This window comes from Fusarium verticillioides, chromosome 1, assembly GCF_000149555.1.
Source record: "Fusarium verticillioides 7600 chromosome 1, whole genome shotgun sequence".
Taxonomy (NCBI): Eukaryota; Fungi; Ascomycota; class Sordariomycetes; order Hypocreales; family Nectriaceae; genus Fusarium; species Fusarium verticillioides.
In genome coordinates this window covers 6,064,376-6,088,529 of record NC_031675.1, presented here as the reverse complement: position 1 = coordinate 6,088,529, position 24,154 = coordinate 6,064,376, and the positions used below count along the sequence as shown (strand labels likewise).

Below are 24,154 nucleotides of genomic sequence, written 5' to 3'. Positions count from 1 at the left end.
CTCCGATGGCAAATCTACAGTCCGATACCATGATTCATTAACATAGCCTATAAGTTAATCAAGGCCGAGGGACGATGCTGTGAGACTCAATTATGATGTAATTCTAACCTGATGTGGTCATGATGTTATGGTGGGTAATGCCCCCTCTATTCTACCTCGCGCTATCTCATCTATCTATACTCTACTCTAGCCCCTAAACATTGATGCGATGGCGCCAAACCAACTGCTCCTCACGAGCACTATAAGTCGAAGCACCAAGAATAGCCCTCATCTGCTGCACACTCGTAAACAGGATCGGTCGGGCGATGAAAAAGCGAATACCCTCAGTGCAAGGAGGACTCGTCAAACTACCCTCATAAGTCCAAAACTCATCAAAGTAATCAACACTCTCCAGAAGCAGTCTGTGATTGAGCGTAGCCTCTTCGCTGACGTCTGTCTCGTTGAAGCCAATCATCTTTGGGAGCTGACCGAAAAAGCTATTGGCTTTGTTACCTGGGTCAAGACGAATAGCAAGAACGGCGCGTTCTTTGCCTTGCGCATTGACGTGGACGAGGTGAAGCTCGGCTCTGGAGCGGTGGCGCTCGACTGTGTGGTCGGCGGGGGCATGGATGTGCCAGCCTTTGAGGTAGACAGTCTCGTTGTCGAAGCTGAAGGAGGGGTTCTGCGTCCAGACTTGATCTTCGTTCTGGACGGTGAATGCAGGGCCGTAGCCCCAGTTGAAGAAGTTGCCGGTGATTTCATCGGGATAGTTCCATTCTTTGATCAAATGCTCCAGTGAGAGACCCTGCTTGAGGGCGATGGGGATGGGGGACTGTTGGGTGCCATCTTGGCAAAGATGGTAGTCTGGATTGTATCATTTAGTGTTTGCCAGAAGTCTCGATGGGATGAACGTACCAGGGTTGAGACGACCCCAATTGTAAGAGAACTCATAGGCCCAGTCCGTTTTCCCAGGCTCAGCGCGAGGATCAATGGCTCGCTTCTTGTGCTTGAGGGAGTAGTGATTGTTATGCTTTGCGCAGGACAAGACACTGGTGACGTACGTCGCCACTGCAAAAAGCTGAGAGACACGCATTGCGATGATGAGATGTAGAATAAAGTAGAAGAGGCTGATGATGAGACGATTGATGAGATGTCGTCGCGAATATGGGTAATTTTATATCTGATTGCGACGGACATGAAAGACGCAGAATCCAGTCTAGCGCGTAGTAATGTCACTGCCAAGACAAAGCGAGGCGCAAGAGACCACAGACCACGGGGGGCTTGGGCTTGGACTTGGACCCCCGCAGCAACGCAAATAAACTTTGCAAGCTCTATCTCGAAGTCTATCGATGAACAAGATCCAAGTTCTTTACCCTGTCAATTGCAATATCTCTCGATGAATTACCAACAATTGCTTGGTGACGTTGATGAAACTTCCCATTCGTGGCCCACGTGGACGACGTTCCAGGCACAGCCCGCGCTAACGATGTGGGATAATGGGATTCTCCATGGGGTAATGCACTAAGGAATTAGGTTTTGTAGTGGTCTGTCTTGGCGCTGGCGGTCTAGATTCATCCTTGTCTCTCCTAAACAGCTAGAGATAAGAGACAATGCGTGCTTAGCCAATGTTATTTGCAACTATCACTGGCCAAGTATTTGTTCCAGACCGTTGACCTGGCCGCGTAACTAGTCAGTCCCTTTTGTTCACTCATAATTTCCGCATGGAATCCTCCGTAGCTTGGCAGGGATCTTCGAGATATCGCCTCTTCCTGGTTCCAGGGTATCATCATGAGACACAGCCTCAGATTCATGACTTAAGGTTTCGGCATCTCGTTGTATAGATTGCCGAAGCTTCCGAATCTGGTTTTGCCTCCGAAGAGATGAGATCTTGCATCTTGTCTCTTGGTGTGTTCGATGCGCCTGTTTTATGATATGGAAAGATGAGCTTAAACTTCGGCAGAAAAATACATATTGTGAAAGAATGGGCATGATTCCTCAGGTAGATTGATCGCGGCCCTGGACCTTTGTCAATTGAAAGATCAGAAATAAATGCCGCCTTGGTAACGGTATAAGCCACAAGCAACGTCATTTCTCAAGATGATAGGAATTGGTAAAGCAGCCCGAGCTAGCTCTGACTAGTCGCGGTTAGCGTTCTATTGAGTCAAGGATCAAGCTTGAGTTAGAGTTTGTACACGCTGAAAGTCATGCTCTTTTTGTCTCGTGACCAAGGAAGGGAAGTTCCATCTGGGATTGCTGGTAAATGAGAAGCGCCAGCTTAACATCGGTCCGACAGATTCACAAGAAATTGTCCCGAGATGATTCATGATTCATGACGATATTCCTTATCCGCCGGCTCTGCTACCCTAGAGACTGATGAATGTGCTTATCGATAAGAAGATAAGACATTTGGCCACTATCTAGAAAAACAAAGACCGCACTGGAGATGGTGTCACTCTGATGTGTTCGCTCTATAAAATCTATTCAATGCTCAGCCTTTGTTCACATTCTTGAGACCTGGCGTGATAAGCAGTACTGACCACCGAAGGCCACATTGCCAAACAACTATCTCATTAGCAGCTTCAAACGTCGTTGGGCCTGGTCAACGTTTGACCGTTGGTAGTAAGCCTCGTCTGGTCCGTCAAAGTACCTTGAACTGTAAAAAGACGTTACAGGGCATCGATTTGAATGTGCAAGTATAAATGGTCTTTCGAATTGCAAGTACACGCGGAACAGACGCTAGGAGCCGCCTGCCCCAGAGCCATGAGAAGAGAATTTGGTGTCAATTGATGACTAGCTATCTTCCGTACAGTCAGACTAGCATACCCGGTCCTCCAATCAGATTTATCCATTATTTTGAAGACTTCTATGGTGCTAAACATAATTACCTACCTTAAGTAGCTGGAACTGCTTTATTTCTCTTAGCTTTACCTTCAATAGAGAAGTCGCTACAACTTAGCCACGTTGGGTAGAAAGTATTCCTGTTCTCAAATATATCAGTTCTGATGTGCTGCACCAACTTGAGCTCAAGATATATCAGTACAGCAAGGACATATTCCAACAGGTTACCTTTTTGGCAAGCTGTGCGAGCCCCTCTCCCGAGTCTGCATGTAACGTAGCCGTTCCCCAATCGTTTGATCAGATCCTCCAATTGGACATGTCTGCCTTGTCTTAACTCAGCCAGCACAAACGCCTCGTGCGGCTGAACCCGACTGCATCTCACTAGCCCAAGAACAACTTAGCCCCTGCACTTCTACTTCACTAACGCCCAATTCTATGAGAATGTGCCTCGCGTGGCTTTTACGGCGCCGAAATGATCTTATCTCCACGGTCTAGACCATTGAACTTCTATTTTGGACTTTCAGCTGAAACCATGTGTCGCTACACAAATACCCGCTCTTGGCACTCTTGGCCTTTTGTCTGTAATTCTACACGGATTATACCGCGACGACGAGATGCCTTTTGACTTCAAGGCCTACGACCAGAAATGCCAGGGCTTGACGCTCGAGGAGCTACAGCGAGAATGGGAGCACTACACCCGTCTAATCTCGGGCGCTGCCACGTCGACTGCGGTGTCGGGATGCGCTATTCCCCTCACACTCGGGGTGTCGACCATTGGAGTCGCGATGGCAGCACCGGCGATTCACAACGCACGAAAGAAACGCGAGATCATCGAACGACATCTCAATCGACTTAACGCGACGCATAAAACACGAAAGCGCGATGTGCTTGGAAGTATGGCAGTCAGCGGAACGATCGGCGTCGTCACTCTTGGCGTTGGAAGCATGGGCGCTGATGCCGTTGCGACTGCTGGTGCAGAGCACGGCATTCAGTCCATCGTAGCGAACGAGACTGCTATTAAGCTCGTGTCGCATGCTGCGCTCGATGGCGCGGGGATGATGGTTGAACATAAGCATACGGATCATCTGAAGAAGAAGGATGCGCGAAAAGCGTTTCAGAAGGCTGGCGTTTTCCAGGCTGTTCAGGATGCTAAGGCTGCTGAGGCGGGGTATACGATTCAGCCGTATCAGAACAATGGGCAGGTTTATGCTGCTGGGAGTTCACATCAAGCAATTCCTCCGCCGCCGCCGTATAATGTTGCTGTTGGTCAGACACCTGGATTGCCAACTTACAATACTACACCGAATGGGTACCCTCAGGACCTCAAAGCTCCAGTTCATCAGCAAGTTCAGCAGAGTCAGACTTACTTGACACCGCATGTCACTGGACAGCAACCAATTCAACAGCCGTATGACTACTCACAGCAACAAGTCCCGACATGTGGTGCACCATCGCCTATGCCTCCGGCGAACACGCAGATGTTCTCACCACCTCAGACTCCAGCCGTGCAGTACCCTCCCCAGACTACGCATGCACCAAACATGCAGCCAGCACAACCGCAGCCTCTCTACCACCAACAGACAGGCGTTCCGCCCTATAACCCTGCTGTGACACCGCAACCGTTCAACATGGCTGCCATGCAACAGGCCCTCCCCCCCGTTACACCAGCGCCATCAACTCCGTATCAACAGCCGCAGGTTCAACAAACCCCGAGTATGGTCTTGCCTACACCTCCTCAGGATAACCCTCAAGGATATGTGACTCAACAAGTACAGCCGCAGCCAACTGGACAGATCGCAGGTGCACCTCAAGCGGGATACTTCCCACCGACCCCGGCGACGCCAGTGGGATATCCACCTGCTGCCACTGTCCCTCATCAACCAACGCCGCAGCCTACTTCTGTAGCCCAGGTGCCGCCGCCTGCTGACACAGCCAATGTCTACCAGACTCCGGTGCAACATGTTGTTCAGCATCAGACCGGATATCAGCCTTCACCAGTACCAGCTGCCCAACCGCAGTATCAGCAGCAGCCCGGATATCCAACGCCCCAGCATACAGGCACTTCCCAGCAAAGTCCAGCGCCTGCGCCCGTAGACCGAAGAAGCTCATTCATTGCCCCGCACCAACCAGCCTACGCTCCCCATGCACCATACAATCCTCAAGATTGGGCTCCTAAGCCTCAACCAGCATATACTCCTCAGGCTCCTAGCATAGCCAGTCCGGCCGCACCAGCAATCCAGTATCAGATGCCACCGACTCCTCTCCCGACTGGCTCAACAGTGAATCAGTACCAATATGACAACAAAGGTTCATACTTCCCAGCACAACCTCAAACCCCTCAAATGACAGGACAAAACCCGCAACAATATCCACCAGGGAATTATTCCGGGGCCCCGATGCACAATCCTGTACAGGTGACGCAATAGCTGTGGAGACGTAACATTGGTGGGTTGCAAATGGAAGTATGATTTATGCTTGATTAGTTATGGGGTATGGAATAAATCAGAGGACTAGTTAGCATGCCATTAACAATTATATTTGAGCCTCACATATTTTCCTTTGGCCGTATCTACTTGGTGTTTTTACTCTGCCGCTCATTGACGAGTTCACAATGCGAGCTATTCGGGCGGAGTACTGTGTGAATGATTTACGCTAGTCTCTAACAGGCAATTGTGCTTTTCGACTCATCCAAGGTCATACCTTTTCAACGGATCCACCTCCCGACATTCTCTATAAGAACAACCAACAAACACAAACTTTACATCTCAATTAGCTCACCAACTCACGATTCAGAATGACGGCGCTAAACACCACAAACATGGACGACCTAGACATAGAGCTAGACGTCATTGGCCAACAGCCTTTCATGGTCAAGATCTACACCCAAGTCAGCTTCTGCTTCCCCATCACCGACCCCTCCACGCACCCAGCCATCACCGCCACCCTGCAAAGCGGCCTGCAGCGTCTCACACAGAACTTCCCTTGGGTAGCAGGCCAAGTCAAAGACGATGGCACTGGCGTATTCCATATCAAACCGTTCGAGTCCACGCCGCGACTGGTAGTCAAGGATCTTCGCGATGACCCCTCAGCACCGACAATGGAGGGCTTGAGAAAGGTTGAGTTTCCTATGAGCATGTTTGACGAGAACAAAATTGCGCCAAAGAAGACTCTTCCTTTTGGACCTGATTACTCGCCTGATGATCCCTCGCCTGTACTGATCTTTCAGCTCAATTTTATTGAGGGCGGGCTTATATTTACTGTCAATGGACAGCATGGGTGCATGGATATGACGGGTCAGGATGAGCTGATTCGATTGCTGTCCAAAGCTTGTCGTGGTGAAGCTTTCTCCGAACAAGAGATATCAACAATGAATCTTGACCGCAAGACCATTGTTCCTCCTCTCGAGAACTATGAACTTGGGCCTGAGCTGGACCATCAAATCATCAAACCCCCTCCAACCACTGAAGCCCCGCCAACACCACCAAAGGCAAGCTGGGCTTTCTTCTCATTCAGTCCACAAGCTCTATCCGAGCTCAAGGATAAGGCGACACGGACTCTTGATGGGCAATCTAAATTCGTATCAACAGACGATACCCTCTCAGCGTTTATCTGGCAATCCGTCAGCCGCGCCCGTCTCCCCCGTCTAGACGATTCCACCTCAACTGAATTCTGCCGCGCCGTCGATGTACGCACTCAACTAGACGTGCCAAAAACCTACCCCGGAATCCTCCAAAACATGACCTACAGCGTCTCAAACCTCTCCCAAATCGCCAACGAGCCACTCGGCATCGTAGCTTCACGGCTGCGGTCTCAACTCGGTCGCGATGATCTCCGCCGGCGAACACAAGCCCTGGTGACATACCTCCAGGACCAGGAAAACAGGGCAAAAGTATCTGTCACGGCAGACGCAAATCCATCAACGGATATCATGCTGAGTTCATGGGCGAAGCTAAAATGCTGGGAATACGACTTTGGGCTTGGATTAGGAAAGCCAGAGAGTGTGAGAAGGCCGTTATTCGAGCCGTTTGAGAGTTTGATGTATCTTATGCCCAAGCGATTAGATGGCGAGATCACGGCGGCGATATCATTGAGAGATGAGGATATGGAGAGGTTGAAGGGTGATGAGGAGTGGAAAAAGTATGGGAAGTTTATTGGCTAGGAGTAGTTCGCGGGGTTCGATGCAACGTTTCGGCGGGGAAGCTCATGACATAATTCGACATCATCCGAGCTTTATGCTTATTCTTGTTTGTAGAGTTATATTTTGCGGAGACGACATGCAGATCTCGGACTATTCTGCTGATGAGCGTTGCTGCGATAGGTGCGGGAGATGGACGTGACGATCGTAGGGCTTGGCGTTTACGGAGGATGAGGAGTAGAGCCGAGGCGATGGCCGAACGACTTATATATAAGATGACACTTACTAGTCGCTGTAGAGCATGAAAGGGCACTACTACAAATCATCGAGTTCCACCATGGATCTGTCTGCTATGGGATTCCCTGGGGCCTTGCCCGACTGGAGTAACCTCAACATCCTGCACCGCAACACCCTCCCAGCCAGAGCCCACTTCTACACCTACCCCAACCAAGACTCAGCCCTCTCCTTCAACCGCGACCAAAGCTACTTCCACAGTCTCAACGGAACATGGAAATTCCACTATGACATCAGTCCCCTCGACGCCCCAATCTGGGAAACCACCAACACCAGCTCATGGGCCGACATTCAAGTCCCAGGCATGTGGCAGCTGCAAGGCTACGGCCATCCTCACTACACCAACATCGACTATCCCTTCTCCGTCACTCCTCCCAATGTTTCGTATGTTAATCCTACTGGTTCTTACTGGCGACAGTTTGATGTACCTGATGAGTGGGATGGTGACCAGATTAGACTGCGGTTTGAGGGCGTTGATAGTGCGTTTCATGTTTGGGTTAATGGTGAAGAGGTTGGCTATGGCCAGGGGAGTCGTAATCCGAATGAGTTTGACATCACGGATTATCTTACTCCGGGCCAGGCGAATGATCTTGCTGTGAGGGTTTATCAGTGGTCTGATGGTTCTTATATCGAGGATCAGGATCAGTGGTGGCTGTCTGGTATCTTTCGCGACGTTTATCTCATTCCCTTCTCTGAATCGTCTATTATTGACTTTCAGGTTGACTCTGAGCTCAGCGACTCTTTTGACGAGGGGTCGTTCAAGGTCAATGTGACCATTCAAGGAAAAGAGGGCGACCTTGCTATCAGCTTGTTTTCGCCAAATGGTTCCACTATTGATGAATGGAAAGGGTCGTCTTCTGATATTTATGAGCAGAAAATCTCTGGAGACAAATTCCATATCTGGTCCGCTGAGACACCAAACCTGTACACCTTGCTCATCACCTTCAACGGACGAACCGTCAGTCAGAAAGTTGGTCTGCGTCGCGTTGAGATTAAGGGATCCAACTTTTACGTCAACGGAAAGCCTATCATCATATACGGAGTCAATAGACACGAGCACCATCATCTTACCGGGCGTACAATCAGCTACGAGAACATGCGAAAAGATCTCTTACTTATGAAGAAATCCAACATCAACGCAATTCGCACAGCTCATCAGCCTCCCCATCCTGACTTCTTCGACGTTGCCGATGAGCTCGGCTTCTACGTCATCGCAGAATCTGACTTGGAGTGTCATGGCTTCGGCGGCATTGAAGAGACAGAGGAAGAAGCTGCTGAGTGGCTCTCCAATAATCCTGACTGGGAAGAAGCCTATGTCGATCGTGCTCGTCAGCTGGTGGAGCGATTCAAGAACCATGCATCAGTTATCATCTGGTCTCTTGGTAATGAGTGCTTTTATGGTCGGAACCACGCTGCCATGAGCAAATGGATCAGAGAGAGAGATCCAAGTCGGATTATCCACTACGAACAGGATCGTAATGCTACCTCGACAGATATGTACAGTCAGATGTACAGTACGCCTGACGATGTGAGGGAGTTTATCAAGTCACATACTGACAAGCCCATCTTGCTCTGTGAATATGCTCAGTACATTCCACCCAACAACTCAGAGGGGACTTAGCTAATAGTAGTAGTGCCATGGGTAACGGACCTGGGGGTCTTCTAGAGTACATCGATCTCTTCAGAACCGAGCCACTCTCTCAAGGAGGCCTTGTCTGGGAGTGGAGCAATCACGGACTACTCAAGAAGGAAGAGAACGTCACTTACTACGCCTACGGAGGTGACTTTGGCGACGAGCCCAACGACGGTGACTTCATCATGGACGGCCTTGTGCTGTCTGACCATTCGCCCATGCCTTCCTTGAAGGAATACGCCAAGGTTATCCAGCCAATCTCGGTGAAGCTGGCAAACAATGGAAGTTCCATGATGGTCGTCAATCACTATGACTTCTCTGACTTGAGCCATCTTGATGTTTCGTGGTATGTTGTCGCGGATGGTCTCAAGACTGAGCCTCGTTCGCTTGACCTGCCACGAGTGCCTGCTGGAGAGAATAGGACTGTGGCACTACCTTCGGGTTTGAACGTGACGCAGAAAGAGGCTTGGGTCACGGTTGAGTTCAAGCTGAAGGAAGACACTCTCTGGGCTCCGGAGGGCCACGTTGTTGCTTGGGACCAACTGCACATCCAACGTCCCAGCATCAAGACGCGAGACATGTCGCTAGTCCGTCGTGAAGCCAATTCGGGGTTCCATAAGAACGGAACCAAGCTCCTCTATAAGAGTGCAGATTCTTTTTTTAGTTTTGATTTGCTTCAGGGAAATGTCACTTGGGACATCAACGGCGTCAACATCTTCCAACGAGGCCCTGAACTCTCCTTCTACCGCGCTCTCACCCAGAATGACGCTGCATCTTCAGGTGATGGACCAATCTGGGAACAAGAAAAGATCCCAATGATCTACCCCCAAGTACGCGACGTCACCTGGAGCATCGGAGATGATGGGGCAGTCGTGCACTATAAAGTCTGGGTTGGAGTCAAGACTCGTGCTTGGGGCGTCGAAGCAGATATCATCTACAAGATCCCAACTAGCGGACCTCAGCTCCAACTCGGAGCTCGCGGTGAATTCGTGGGCAAGAATGAATCGCATGTCGTTCCACGCATTGGTCTCATGGCTGTTCTACCCGAGTCATTCGACGATGTGTCATGGTTTGGTCGAGGACCTGGGGAGAGCTACAAGGACTCCAAGCAAAGTTCCCGCATTGGGCAGTACAGCTCCACTGTGCCGGACCTCTTCACTTATTACGATTATCCTCAAGAGAATGGAAATCGGGAAGATTTGCGGTGGCTGAAGATTGGAAATAAGGATGTCACGCTCGATGCGAGAAGAGCAGAGAGTGAGCCGTTCAGTTTCACGGCTCGAAGGTACATGCCCTTCGACTTGGATGACGCACAGCATCCGCACGACTTGAAGCCGTTAAATATGACGGTTCTGCATCTTGATTACGATAACAATGGCCTGGGGTCAGCTACGGTCAGGGTGAGACCGTTTGAGAAGTACAGATGCTACACCAAGCCATTCAACTTTACCTTCAACTTCAACATAGTCTAGCCCCACAAGAGAATCAAGTCCAGATGGTCTGTCTTCAACATGATTATGCGACTTCAGTGATGATAATGATTGATTAGTGAACTTCCCTCTTTAAAAAGATATCGCAGCACATGTGCATATCGGTGAGCAATTCGGGCGACATGTCAAGTTACACAACTGCTACCATTATGCTTGATCCCAAACATCGTCGTTCCGAATTAGGAATACGATACGAAGCGATGGTTTGGTAGGCGACTTGTCTAAGCGAGCCGACACAGTAGCGCTGTGAGTGCCACGGCCGCGATTAGTGATCAATAATTAGTGATCAACACGCACTACCCGAGACCGGAGGGAATTGTAATCAGCCAAGACAGTTATTACAAAACCCTCCGGTAATAGCTGCATTTTGAAATCTTCCTCAGAATGCGTGAGGAACATCGCCGATATATATAAATATCTGCAGTTGGGGATGTCATGCATGAATCCTACCCTCTAACTTCCTAAAACACAATCGCATCAAACTATATCAAGCTACCGGTAAACCTTTTTTTCTTGGGCAGTTATCATGGCTCACCGCATTTTTGTTATCGGAGCCACGGGCGCTCAAGGTCTCCCCGTCTGTCGCGGCCTCACCAAAGACGGCGCTTACAGCCTACGAGTCCTCACTCGTGATGCCAACTCAAAGCGCGCCAAGCAATTGGCAGAATTAGGCGACGTCGAGTTCATGGAAGGCTCATTCGCGAACGAAGACAACCTCCGAAAGGGTTATGAGGGATGCTGGGGCGCTTTCGTCAACATTGACGGCTTCAACACTGGTGAAAAGACAGAGACTTACTGGACTATTCGCTCTTACGAACTGGCAATTGAGTCTGGTATCAAGTTCTTTGTCTTTGGAAACTTGGACTATGGATATAAGAAAAGTGGCTATGATCCCAAGTTCCGCTGTGGCCATTATGATGGCAAAGGTCGAATGGCGGAGTGGATGTTGACCCAGAAAAAGACTCACAACATGGGCACTGCCATCTTCACTACGGGTCCGTATATCGAGATGGCTATATCAGCGCAGACGGTGATGACGCCTCGTATTCTTGAGGGAGTCGTCACTTGGGCTGTTCCCCTCGCCGACGGAGCGATCCCTCATGTCGCTCTCGATGACTGCGAGCACTACGTCCGCTGGCTCTTCGATAACCCCGAACGATCGGATGGGATGGATCTCGAGGTTGCCATTGATCACATCAACTACCATGATCTAGCGAAGGCTTTCCAAAAGGTCACCGGCAAACCTGCTCAATTCATGGACATCCCGATTGAGACGTACTTCAAGCACATTCCTTGGGCTAGCACCGCTCCAGCTGGATACAACGCTGATCTTAATGATCCAGCGACCATGACATTTAAGCAGAACTTTACTGGTTTCTGGAATATGTGGCGACATTCCGGAGGAAATAAGGGCGTTGTTCAGAGAGATTATAAGCTGCTGGACGAGATTCATCCGAATAGGATTAAGACTGCGGAAGAGTTCTTCCGTAGAGAAGAGGAGAAGCGCAAGGCGCAGGGACTTCCGAGCATCTTTGAGACTATTGAGAGTGGGAATTTGGGTATGATCCTTAAGCTGAGTGAGGACGGTAGAAAGGGCAAGTTATAAATGGTATTTTCCGTCTAAGCATGGTGGTATTGGATTCGAATATTATTGCTATAGGCAAGACTTTAGAAATAAAATATGGAATACACTTGTGTTGACAGTGCGATAATGTTTGAACCGCAACCTCGGGTACCATTCTCTCTTTCCCGTATACGAAACGATGGTTCGCGTAAAGCCAATCAGTGCTAGACCCCTTTCCAACCTAATGCCATGTGACTTCTGAGGCATCCTTGTTCACTAGGGTAAGGCACTATGCCATCACTGTGCGAAGACAAAAGCGTCATTGTAGCTTAACCTTTATCGGTGGAGACTTCCAGCACGTTGGCGTGGCACTCCGTGTCGAGCCTCACTCTCTCGCCTCTCTAGGCCCCAATCCTCAACCTTCGAGTCCTCTGGCAGGATTGGCTTTCCACCTAGACTGGCCAACACGGTCTTGTTAGTCGCCGTGAAGTCATCCAGAATCTGCAGCTCTTTCAACGTGAACCATCGTGGAACGACAAGAATACGAAGAGGAATCATGAGAATAATGAGAACCGGAAATCCTATCGCTGCAATCGTATGCGATATGGCGACGCAGGCTGCCACACCGATGAATTGCAATGCGATATAAAGAGATACCTTTCGTCGGCGTACTAGAATGATGGGTTCGTCGCGTTGGATAAAGCGTTGCTCTGATTGGAGATAGATAAACTTCTGGAGTATGCCATTCGATTCGATGGAACCCCACTAACAAGATTGTCAGTATCGTGTGAAATGACGGCACGAGAAGAAGCAAGTAGCTAAAGGGAACTTACTCCAACAACAAAAAAGACACCAGCAAATACTGCGGCTGGCATGAGATGCAGGACAACGAGGAGGGTCCTGTCATGGTTCCTACCAACCCTAAGCCCATCAAGAAGTGTGACACACGCTGTTCAACTACCGCCGTGGCTCGCACAATGGGACGGCGTATTTCCCGATCCTCCCCTCCAGACGTGGGAATGATCTCAAGATCAGTTTCGTAGACAGTCAAAGAGTCGGTATGAACAGGTGCCTGCTGTAGTCAGCGGAAGGAGCGTAAACATATGTGAAGGGGCTTGCTGAACCTGCGGAACAAGGCCATTGGGCATTGGCAGGCCAAGAATACCAGACAGAAAAGTTGTACAACCCAGAAGGAAAAAGTCCCAGTGGAATCCACCGGGCTTCTTAAGGGGATACTGTCGAGCCTGTGCCGTGATGCTACTGACGTTCTGTAAGATCTATTAGTACGTATGGAAGGTCGAAGAGGAAAGCCTGACCTACGTGGTCATAGTAGAATAAGAGCATTGTTAAAAGGCCGAACGGCATGGCTACAAAGACCCATCCGACTTCCAAGTTCCAAAAGTCAATGAGCCAGCTTCTAGACTGAGTGGGGTAGAATGCTCTGGTGACAGGCACCCGTTCAATGTGCGTTGACTTGATATTACCAGGGAAGTGAGAAAAGCCAATCCAGAATATAGTTCCGAACTGGTTGTGTCAGCCATCCATCACCTATCATACCGCTTAGGTTTATGTGAGAACTCACTACATAAGCATAGTCTGCGAGTACTGTGCGAACACTTGGCTTCCAGATCGTGCTCGAGCCTATTTTCTCAAGACCGTAGACAGTGCCAAAGTAGAGAATGGCAATCAGACAGGCTAAGTACCCTGGTCCCTGACCGCCTTTGTCAAACTCATTGACAAGCTCTTCGACGCCCTTGACTACACCAGTCGTCAACTACCTAGTATAATAGAGAGGGTATATAAGGGAGAACCTACTGATATATATGATGCCAACATACATGCCAAACGACTCGCTAGAAAAGTCCGTCACGTAGCGCATGTAATCGCACGTGTTGAAGATGGCAGCTAGCCAGTGAAATATTGCAGCCCAGATACCCGTCCAAGCCATGAACTGTGGGTAGATGGAAACATCGTACATGCTGATAATGTCGTAGATGGTAAAGTTGAATAACGAGATAAGGCCAGTGACGCCAACGATGGTGAGAGGCTGAGCACTTAATAGGCTGAAGACAATGGCTGCCATGGCGGAAGAGAACAGAGCTTCGTTGATGCCGTAGAATTGGCCTGTTCGGCGATACATGTCGAGAGTGTAGGCTATAGCGGGTAGAAGACTGAAAAATTGCCAAGGTTAGTAGAATGTGGGTGTATATTGGGGTGACATACTTGACAAAATACATTCGGACTGTACTGGCGACGGTTCTGTAGGTGAAGGCGTCGGTGATATCGCTTGGGTAGTAGGGAAGTCTTCGTTTGATATCGTGGTACATTCCCCTACCGGGATGGAAGATCCTCCATCGCCTCCATCCGCGTCTGTTGTTGTAGGAGTACGACATGTTTGTCTTTTCTTTACTGAGTGTAGCGTTGCCTGGCAATTCACTTTCTTCGATTTGGCTTGACATTTTGACAGCCGTTAACCTGAGTTTTCCATGGGCTACTGGTTTGTAGGATGATAGTCAAGGGCATGGGGAGGTGGTTTAGAAATGGTAGGGTTCGTCTCTTTATAAGGCTCTGGGGTGCAAGATTTTCCTCCACTCTGTCTCAATATAGAGAATGGGGGCAAGGAGGGTCAGTCCAAGACATCATCCAGTGGGGCCGCCCTTTGCCCGACCTGGGCAGAATTTCCATACAATCAGGTATCGATGGTCGTTGGAAGACATGTCTAGTACGAAGAGAGAAACAGTAATTGCGTGGCGTAGCAGAAATTCAACAAGCAGCTTGAGTTTATCATTTGGGAGCCGGTACATTGCTACGAAGTTCAAAAATTGGGATTCTTCAGCCGGTTCCTATTGACGATACTGACACATATTGTCCATCAGCACTGGATGATGACGTCTTGAACCGGGCACTTTCTTATCCAATCACAATCGAGGACTAACCACCCTACCACCTTTAATGGCGCTACCATGGATTTTCTGCCCGGGCAGAATTCTCCTCCACCTGTCGCATTTACATTAGTATGTTAGTTTCCCTACCGTAATTGCATTCACAATGTTGGATGACGCGACATACCGTCTTTCCGATGTTGTCCAGTCGGACATCCTAGAAAAACTGAACACATCGCTCTCAGGCATTCCATGGACCAATTTCAATAGCCCGATACTACGCATTGAAGCGTTTATACAAGATGGAACTGATCGAGATCTCGACAGCGACACTTTGGAGACCAGCGAGCGGCTTCACCATGTTTTCTCCGTACGTCGCGTGTACTAAAACACATTTTGACAAAGACTGACATCCCTAAGCATCAAATCCCAGTCCACCCAACCATTTCATCACAAGCATCTTCTCGCACTAATAAGAATTGCGAGTCATCCTCTCAAACAGAGGAACACCGCCATCCGACAACGGCCTCGAATAATGGTGAACCCAACCCCCCTTCGTCGGCTTCGAGGCCATCGTGTAAGCGTCGTCAAGGCGGCCTGCGCCCTGTCATGGCCACTGCTACGATCGACGAAATGTTGAAGGTCCCGCGTCAAATGCAGATCCGCGCCGGGAACTTCCCCAAGAGGGCAAAATTGAAACCCGACGGTGTTTTCCTCCCTAGAGAGTCATCTCTGGGCAAATTCATCGTTGGCGTGTGGGAGCAGATACACTCTGGTCTTGTCCTGGAGCCACATGTTCTCACCGAGCAGCTTCAGCTCACCACCGCCCCTACAAGCCGTCCCTTGAATGAAGTCGAGCTGTCACCTGATCTATCTATGGCTTCTCTCTCGGAAGGCTCGTTCGATATGTTCACACGAGGAAACATGTTTTGCCAAAGAGTCACCCAGGCTAGCCGGACCTGTCGTTCCATCGAAGTCATGGTCCAAGCTCGCTGGATCGAGCTTTTCGATTCCTACGTCCTACATCTTACTACTACAAGCCCAGGAATGTCATCCACCAAAGCCCGAATGAAAGCGTTGGCTGAAGCTTGCGGCGACTTTGGGTGGAGTGAGAAAGAGCTACGGAATAAAATGGCGATTTGGCGAGGCTACAAAGAGATCAAAGATGTGCTGGGCTGGGTAGCTCTGGCGTTCTCTGGAATGGGCCTGTATCGCCTTTGTAAATACCGCATTGACTTTGATAAGGATAAGTTCGGTCGAGCACGAGCGTTGAGAGGACGGATGGAGGTCGCGGCGGATACTCTGCACCGTAATTGGCGTCAGCTCCTAGCCATTGTTGGGGAACCTACGGAGCGGCGCTTCACTGGCCATCCTCACGACTGGGTTGTCTCCCAAGATGGATCTGATCCAATTTCGCTCCGATCAACCTATCTGCAGTATGATTCGAACTTCAGCTTTGAACATGTGGACGAATGTGTTGTCGACACCACGTGGTGGGGAGCTGACGATCCTCGCTGGATGCCACCGACCTCTCGCGTTTCATCCACCACTAACGGAAACAACTGCGTGTTATGCGATCAAGTTCAATCAGACGACGCCGTACTCAACTCATGCAAATGCTTCCCCAGCCTCTTCGGCGGACCGAGACTGCCGCCCGCTGTACAAGTTTTCAGAACTTCCAACGGTCGTAACAACGGCCTCCAAGCCCTCATACCTTTCGAAAGAGGCGTCGCCATTGGAGAATTCACAGGACTCGTGACAAAAGGCATCAAAGACCAAGACGTCCTGGATAGCAAGGTTGGTGATAGACGTTACCAGATATGGCAGGGTAGACAGGGCAATTTTACAAGGTTCGTGAATCACAGCTGCAAGCCGAATGCACAATTTGAGAAGTTTACGTGGCTGGGCACAGAACATATTCTGTTGGTGAGCAGCGGCATTGAGGCTGGCGTTGAGATCACGGTTGATTACTCTGGAAGCTACTGGCGGGGGTTAGATAAGGAGTGTCTTTGTGGTGAAGTTTGTTGCAGGTATAGATGAAGCGATGACAGATAATGGAACAGGGGTGCTTACTGTCTCCGATTACGGAGTGAAGAGTTTCAAATTGTTTATCTCGAGATCCTTACCAACTGCAACATAAACGTCAGAAATGTAACTCAATCCTTGATAATCAAACGCCAGTAGCCTGGTAGGCTCCACTGGTGTGCCGTCATCCTCTATCCACCTTGTATCTCAGGGGAAATAAGATTTAATTAGCGCCCCGAGCCGTTTGGAGTCAATTCGTGCCGTATTCTTAGTCACTGGATAGCTGAGAGATAAACCATAAGTCTACAAGGTGACTAAATTCAGCTGGTGCGGCTAAACGTTGATTCAAGCTTCTCGTTTAAGCGCGTCTCAAATGGCGATCCATCCCGACCATCGTATGTCATTAGCTACAGCAAACCCAACGGTTATCGGCAACGACTCGATAAGGCAGGAGAAATAGCTATTTCAATTTTATAATACGGTAGAGACTGTATAATGCAGACACAGCATAGAGAGAATGATAATACCAGTAATGAATGTAAAGAAACACAGACAAACAGGAAAACCACTACAATACCCGTCATCTGCCATCCCGCTTCAACAGTTCTCGCACACATCAACACAAACGAACAAAATCGAGAGTTTCCACTTGTGAAGCTCTTGAGGATAAAGCTTCATCTCCGTGAGTCATCGTTCAGTATTGATCTTTCCGAAGAGCTCTAGTCCTTCATGCCGAGGCAGAAGGTCCAGCCTCCGATATAGGTACCATGAGCAAGTCCAACACAGGCTCCAAGTTGAACAACGGCAACAGGAGTCAGAGTACCGGCAGAAATAGCCTCCTCAGTCAAAGCAGCAGCGCCGCAAGCAGTAAGGGCCGTGACATAAGCGATGGTCAGACCAGCGGCACATACACCACAACGAGCACTAGGGCAACCGGCCAGTCGACGTCGATGGTCAGCCTCGTGGGCACTGCGATAGGAAGCAATCCTGTTGTGATCTCCGTCTGTACCTTGTCTCGGTTACTCTGTGCGCTTTACAAGCTTGGTGTCGGTGTCGTTTTCCATGTAAGTCTTGAATTCAACCTTGATCTCCTCAAGGGCAGCAGTCTTGGCAGATTGGGTCCATGATCTAATTTCCTTGGAACTGGTGTGGAGGAAGTCTGCCCATTTCTCAACACTAATGGTGGAGACGTCAGAGGCAGAGAGGAGCTCATTGATGTTGGCCTCGGGGATGCTGAACTTAGTGGCTATCTCCTTGACAGTGAGAGTAGCGGTGACGGCAGTGGCAAAGGCCCAGATGATGATCTTTGTGAAAAGCATTTTGACAGTTGATTTGGGCAGAGGTTTGTAGAGTTGAAAGATGAAGGTTGATATAATGTAGAATGATGATGATGATGAGAATACAAGAAGGTCTGATAGAAGGCGTTCTAGCTTGTCTTTATACTCAATTGATCCTCAACTTATAAGTAACTATTCTTTTATCTTTTGCCGAGCGCACGTCGAGGGATATTACACGTCTCGTTAAAACTTGCCAATTCATCCTCGGCGCCGACTGACGTTCATCTCAAAAGTTTAGAGTTTGCGATCCTCCCTCGTATAGCTACCTGTCGAATCACTCTTCGGCATCTACGGACGATGTTTGCATTCCTGGAGCATTCTGGAAAGCCCTCACGATGATTTAGACGAGAGATGTCGTAGTCAGAGTAGTGATTACACTATCTGACCATGGTAAATCACACGATCATTATATCCAAGCTTAAGTTTATTGTAACCTCCAGACCTAAATCAGGAAGGTAGGGAGACTCTATTAAGTTCTCGCCAAACTTTCATTGAGCGTCATGCAGCGGCAATACAGTCGGCAGTTGCAAAAACCTATGATGTTGGGAGATGTTGTTTCAGACTGTTGTCTGATGATAGAAATCAGCTATGAGAGCATGGCTTGTCAAGCACTCTAAAATGGAAGGAGCATAATACAAGCTTTGTAGGGATTGTTATCTTAAATCTTAATCATTGTATGCTTAATCAACTAATACGGACGCTGACAATGAGGCAATTCTCATCGCTACTTTATCATATATTTAAGTTTCTGATAAATACGAGATGCTTCTTAGCCCTGGAAAAGCTTAATGTAATATCCATAAATAAGAAAGAGTAGAATCCGTCCAGGATATGCCAGACCCTGGTGTTTCAGCCATTGAATACTAACCTTAAGTCACGTTGGGCAAACTCTAACCTTGATTAATAGTGGCTTGTTTACAAGGGGTTTATATAAGTATCTCATACCATGTAGACAAATACGAGTTGCCTACTTAGGTTAGATATGCCTGAGCATCACACTCAATATTAGCTTGGAAGATACAACACTCATTGTAACTATTGACCGACTGTCCGAATAGAAGACATGCCAAATGTGGATCGAACATAGTATATGCTTCGGTACAAGACTCGGGACTTCATTCTCCTTAACAAGGTTGCAAATAACTATCTATAAAAACCTCAGACGCTGCAGTAAAAAGTATCTGAAACCAAACACCACAGAACAAAAGCACTTCACAGCATTTTCACACACTCTACACTATCATTTGAACGCTCTTTGCACTTGGAATTACTCAAGGTAAAAGCATACAGAGTTACCTCCCCTTTGTACAATTTCTAACAGAGAGTCTCATAGCTTCAACATGCAGTTCCTTACTTCATCCGTTTGCCTCGCCATTCTCGGCGCTGCCGCCGCTCAGAACCTCAAAAACGCCGTTCTCCTTTGCCCCAATGCTGAGCTCACTTTCGCCGAACCTGCCAAAAGCATGCCTGCTATTGTTTGCATCGGCGCTTTTAGCTGTCAATCCGCCACTGACGGTGTCAAGAGCGGCAACCTCTGGACTTCCTCTTGTATTGGTTGTCCTCCCAACCAGCAAATCAGCAAGTTCGGTAACTGCGTCCTTACCTATCTTTAAGACTTTCTTTAAATATAGTGGATGATAGCTTTAAGTCTATGGAGAATATATCGTAAGATGTTATTGGATATATAGAAGATAAAACTACTAAAGTATAAAAAAAGTATTAAAATAATAAAAACCCGTTTTGCAGAACTTGGTCTATATATTTACCTTAATGTTAACAAATTTTATACCTTTAATAAGTAAATTACTATATTTATAATAAAGCTACTTTTAGTATTAGTTTCCATTTAGTGAATTTTATTTTTATATGAACCTGGCCATCTCGCAATGATTGAGAAGTCCCTGGTATTAGACATGCTCAGTAAAGTACTACAAGGGCATAAGAAAGCGGACCGAAGGCTTGCCTAGTTAAGTTACAGATTGTGATGCGAAAATAGATGACCGATGCCATCTGACATACACAGAATGCACGAATGTGGTTAGACGTTGCCGCGCCTCCGAAGACATGAAACCAGAATGGACAGTGCAAGATTCAGGCCATGTCATTGCTCGTGGCTTAGAGATTGCTGAGATCCATGCTACCACACCTGGCTACCCTTCTATCGTCCTTGGCTCGACAATCGGAGGCAAAACAGTCATCAATGAGTTGCGTCGACTTCCTGGTCTATCTGCCTATCCCGATGTATCTCCCATTGACGGACCATCTGGCAGCGAACGAGAGCGCGCGTTTGAGAACGCGCTTAGGAGTGAGAAGTATCGATCGCTGGGAGACGCCTTTGTGAACGGTGTATCGGCGGCTGAGAAGATCAGTCCCTCGATATCCAAGTTGACCAGGATATTCATTGTCTAATACTATTGGGCTTCAACCGAAAGAATAGCATGAACCCCGGAGATAAATATCAAACACGACAAAAGACATTCCCATTCTTCTATTGTTAGATCATAAAGCGTGCTAACTTATGTAGAAACTTCATATTGTTGTGGAAGAGAGATGCTAGATATATTTACGGCATAGATCGAGCTGTAAATGAATGGTAGTAGTTGAAACCCCCAAGCTCAAACATCCTAACCTCAGCTAAGCTCTTGTTAAGCTTTTGACATTCTCCACCACATTGGTTATTGCCATCTTGATAAAACTGCAGCTCGCCGTGAATTCCCATAAAGTGGCCGGGATTCAATACGCTCAATCCAAGCTTGCGATGCTAAGCTGCTATTTAATTAGTTAGCCTAAAATGGCGCTATGCTCGGGATTTCGCTCCCATCATAATCCCCTGGCTGGAGATTCCCTTGTACCAGATCCCCCCTTACAGGCTGGTTTTGGGAGGTGTGCGAATTTTCAATCCAACTATCATTCGGTGTCATTCCTTGGTTGTCTACCGCAAAGCTCGATCCGGGGTGATGGCTTATGTTGCTTGTCGGTTGTTGAGGAACCGATACAGTCATTTGTTGTTGAAACAGTGGCAGATCGCTGCTGCTATCCATGCCCTGTTGAGACCCAAAGAAGTCAAACCCTGTCGACATTGGTCCCGAGAATGCTGTGCCTTCAGTGGACGTATCAAACTGATCATGGCTCAGGAGGAAACGGCTGGAATCCGAATCGAAGCTTGAAACTGCTGGTGTATGGAATTGTGAACGACGCCCATGACTCAAGAAGGGATTCGGCTGAGAAATAGGCAGAGGCTGATATTGCGGGTACTGAGTGCTGGTTGTTGGCTGCCGAGACATAGCGGACACGGGTCTGGTAGACAAATTATCAGTCGTGATCGGGGTATGCCCAAAATTGCTTTTAAAGTCCTCGATGAATAGTCCTAGAACTTGACGGATCTCATCTTCACTTCGGCAAGCATAGAGCTGAGAGATTGTGTCTTGGCTCATCATTCTATTGCGATGTTGTTGAATGGCATCTGAGATAGCATTCGCTTGGCCTGGGTTGCCCTCTGAGTTAGTAATAGCTCTCAAATGTTTGAAACCTATGCGGAAAGCTGTAGACTCACATGGGCTTGGGATATTGCGGTCCACAGGCCAGTCTGGAAACAACACTTTGAATATAGCTTTCCAGCAACTTTCAGGAGGGTTCTTGCTGGGCCGAGTTGGATCTGATCTGAGATCTTGAGCCTGGTCCAAATCATATCCATCCTCGTAATCATCTCCGAAGGTTTTTCTTTCACAATGGCTATGCCCATCAAGCTCTTCGCGGAGAAATCGTCTTTTGCAGACATGACATCGCCGCCGATCGATAGAAAGACCATGGGTGAGCTTTAGGTGCGCTCTATATACATGTTAGTTATTTTACCGACTGGCGAGCTTCCAGGCTAATGTTTCTTGGGTACTGCAGTGAAATACTCAGAGATGGACTTACTTTAGGCGGTCAATGTTCTCAAATCCCTTTCCATTGCAGGGTCCGCTTGAAAATCTTGCCCGGTTCTTCTTATGATAGGGACAAGCGAAACGGTCCCCGCTTGGCAGTGAGCGACGAGGTCGTTTCTCCGAATTGCCTCTGATGTTTTCTTCGTTGCCATCCTCATCCTTTCCTGGATCCAACTTGTGCTTTTGTCGCTTGAAGCCCCGGTTTGCAAGCAGTCGACCGTCGGAGCATTGGCTCAGCGCCTGGCTGTTCTGGGCGCCGACTGGAGGCGTCTGCCACTCGCTACCACGCTGGTAACATGCCAGAATAACGATAGCTGATAACACTGTATGGATCCAAGACCCCTTACCCTTGACTGTGGAGAGATTGTCCTTGAATCTGAAGAGTTCTTATGACCTAAGAACCCCCAGAAGCAACTCAATCATCTTCTTTCGGCCTTGGCTAACGGCGTGATGAAGCGGGGTCCATCCGTGCTTGTCTTGTGTATCGACTTTAGCGCCTCGGGCGAGAAGTAGGTGGGCGCCTCTGATGTGTCCAAGAGAGGCAACATGGGACAAGCATGTTTCACCAGTATGGATGCTAGAGGCGTTAGGATCCGCGCCAGCCTGTAAGAGAAGCTCCGCGATGTCCAGATGGCCACTGCGAACTGCTAGCCATAGTGGAGTAACTCCACTGCTGCTGTCGTCGAAGTCAGACCCTGTGCTGAGTAAAAGCTCGACGACTTCCCTATGGCCATAGGCTGCGGCATAGCTCAATGGAGTTTGACCGTACACGTAATCTCGATGACTCATGTCGGCACCATTTTGAAGTAAGATCTCACAGATATGACGATGACCCATACCCGCGGCTAGTGAGAGAGGAGTACGCCCATAAAGATCCTCCTCATGTATCTCTTCAAGGTTCGCTCCCCAAAGGCCTGTGTCAAACCACGGTAAGCCATAGTATGACATGACATGTACTGCCTTGGTCTTGTGCGGCGCAAAGAGTTTGTGATTCTTGAAAATTCGGCTGTGTAGCAAAGACCACTGGCCGACAAACCCCTCTTGAAATGGGAAAAGGTGGTATATCTCTTCCTTCAGAGGGTTTACACCGGCTCTTTCGGCCAGGCTAAGGTGTGCCATACCAAACCATAGGGAATACTCCAGAAAGGCGGCTGAAGTGATTGTATCCCCGGTATTCAGGAAGTTAGAGTGCATGTATGTATGATCAACATACAGGAGGCATATACAAGCAACGCGGAAGTGGTACTGGGCATTGCAGGCTTGTAAGTCGGTGAGTTTGAGTTCTGGGAAAGACAATTCGGAAGTGTGATTGTTGCCCTCGAGTACCCAGGACCCCTTCTCCTGGAGATAGTCTCTCACACTTTGGTGGATGAATTGCACGGTCGATTGTGTGTATGTCGTATCGTTTGCAAACTTCGCCTGCCGCGGTACTACCTCAAGAAGGCCGCCACATAGAAGCATCAGCTGTGTACTCATATCTAGCGACAATTTATCCTGTATCTTGTTCATTTTTTTCCCCAGGCCCCAATCATTGACTTCAGTCTTGCTTCGTGGAGATAGAAGTTCAGGATCATAATACATCGTGGCCAGGGCACTGCGGAGCTCGAGTATCGAAAGTGGCCGCTGAGCGCATAGTACCAGAGTGAATGCATCCCGTGCCATCTGTTTGCGGGTTTCATCATGCCGGCTCCACAGCTACTGTATGATCCTCTCATATGCCGTATCGAGGGTTGCTGGAAGCCAAGACGTAGAGGAATGTTCAGACCTGAGTGTCTTGAGGTGAACATCGCAGCGCAGCTGTGATATGTTCAACGAAGCCCAAAGAAACATGCCTTTGGCCTTCTCCGCCAAAACTTGAGCTGTCTGTTTGATATCTGATGTCGGGAGTAAATACTTTTCCAAGGTCAGAAGGTTTTCGCTGAGATATCGTTGTATCTCGAGCAAGTTGTTGTCCTCCAAACGGATTTCCGCGCCGTGTATAGAAAGATTGCTTGGTCGAGAGGATATACATATCCATATTTTCGGACTAGGATTGAGATCATTAAGACGAC

At 48.5% G+C, this 24,154-nt stretch overlaps 10 protein-coding genes across 10 annotated transcripts; 6 read left to right on the top strand and 4 right to left on the bottom strand.

Annotated features, from left to right (window-relative positions):
- Nucleotides 1–193: 193 nt before the first annotated feature.
- Nucleotides 194–1,072, bottom strand: FVEG_00054 (carbonic anhydrase; the record flags this gene model as incomplete). The annotated part of the gene is made up of 2 exons (XM_018886484.1): nt 194–843; nt 895–1,072. The coding sequence occupies 2 exons, from the start codon at nt 1,070–1,072 to the stop codon at nt 194–196; spliced, it is 828 nt and encodes a 275-aa protein (XP_018742045.1).
- Nucleotides 1,073–3,431: 2,359 nt separating this feature from the next.
- FVEG_00055 (hypothetical protein) lies at nt 3,432–5,243 on the top strand (the record flags this gene model as incomplete). The annotated part of the gene is made up of 1 exon (XM_018886485.1): nt 3,432–5,243. One exon carries the CDS (start codon nt 3,432–3,434, stop codon nt 5,241–5,243), a length of 1,812 nt encoding a protein of 603 aa, XP_018742046.1.
- A 368-nt stretch (nt 5,244–5,611) lies between these two features.
- Nucleotides 5,612–6,976, top strand: FVEG_00056 (hypothetical protein; the record flags this gene model as incomplete). Its single annotated transcript, XM_018886486.1, has 1 exon — nt 5,612–6,976. The coding sequence occupies one exon, from the start codon at nt 5,612–5,614 to the stop codon at nt 6,974–6,976; it is 1,365 nt and encodes a 454-aa protein (XP_018742047.1).
- Nucleotides 6,977–7,289: 313 nt separating this feature from the next.
- Nucleotides 7,290–10,351, top strand: FVEG_00057 (beta-galactosidase; the record flags this gene model as incomplete). The annotated part of the gene is made up of 2 exons (XM_018886487.1): nt 7,290–8,833; nt 8,881–10,351. The coding sequence occupies 2 exons, from the start codon at nt 7,290–7,292 to the stop codon at nt 10,349–10,351; spliced, it is 3,015 nt and encodes a 1,004-aa protein (XP_018742048.1).
- Nucleotides 10,352–10,895: 544 nt separating this feature from the next.
- On the top strand, nt 10,896–11,975 carry FVEG_00058 (hypothetical protein; the record flags this gene model as incomplete). The annotated part of the gene is made up of 1 exon (XM_018886488.1): nt 10,896–11,975. One exon carries the CDS (start codon nt 10,896–10,898, stop codon nt 11,973–11,975), a length of 1,080 nt encoding a protein of 359 aa, XP_018742049.1.
- Nucleotides 11,976–12,269: 294 nt separating this feature from the next.
- On the bottom strand, nt 12,270–14,392 carry FVEG_14576 (hypothetical protein; the record flags this gene model as incomplete). Its single annotated transcript, XM_018903510.1, has 7 exons — nt 12,270–12,698; nt 12,850–13,008; nt 13,058–13,201; nt 13,254–13,457; nt 13,516–13,691; nt 13,749–14,104; nt 14,157–14,392. The coding sequence occupies 7 exons, from the start codon at nt 14,390–14,392 to the stop codon at nt 12,270–12,272; spliced, it is 1,704 nt and encodes a 567-aa protein (XP_018742050.1).
- A 589-nt stretch (nt 14,393–14,981) lies between these two features.
- On the top strand, nt 14,982–16,855 carry FVEG_00061 (hypothetical protein; the record flags this gene model as incomplete). The annotated part of the gene is made up of 2 exons (XM_018886489.1): nt 14,982–15,185; nt 15,236–16,855. The coding sequence occupies 2 exons, from the start codon at nt 14,982–14,984 to the stop codon at nt 16,853–16,855; spliced, it is 1,824 nt and encodes a 607-aa protein (XP_018742051.1).
- A 704-nt stretch (nt 16,856–17,559) lies between these two features.
- On the bottom strand, nt 17,560–18,159 carry FVEG_00062 (hypothetical protein; the record flags this gene model as incomplete). The annotated part of the gene is made up of 2 exons (XM_018886490.1): nt 17,560–17,809; nt 17,864–18,159. The coding sequence occupies 2 exons, from the start codon at nt 18,157–18,159 to the stop codon at nt 17,560–17,562; spliced, it is 546 nt and encodes a 181-aa protein (XP_018742052.1).
- Nucleotides 18,160–19,517: 1,358 nt separating this feature from the next.
- FVEG_00063 (hypothetical protein) lies at nt 19,518–20,586 on the top strand (the record flags this gene model as incomplete). The annotated part of the gene is made up of 2 exons (XM_018886491.1): nt 19,518–19,764; nt 20,201–20,586. The coding sequence occupies 2 exons, from the start codon at nt 19,518–19,520 to the stop codon at nt 20,584–20,586; spliced, it is 633 nt and encodes a 210-aa protein (XP_018742053.1).
- A 377-nt stretch (nt 20,587–20,963) lies between these two features.
- Nucleotides 20,964–23,684, bottom strand: FVEG_00064 (hypothetical protein; the record flags this gene model as incomplete). Its single annotated transcript, XM_018886492.1, has 4 exons — nt 20,964–22,005; nt 22,096–22,391; nt 22,451–22,456; nt 22,506–23,684. 4 exons carry the CDS (start codon nt 23,682–23,684, stop codon nt 20,964–20,966), a joined length of 2,523 nt encoding a protein of 840 aa, XP_018742054.1.
- Between the last annotated feature and the right edge of the window lie 470 nt (nt 23,685–24,154).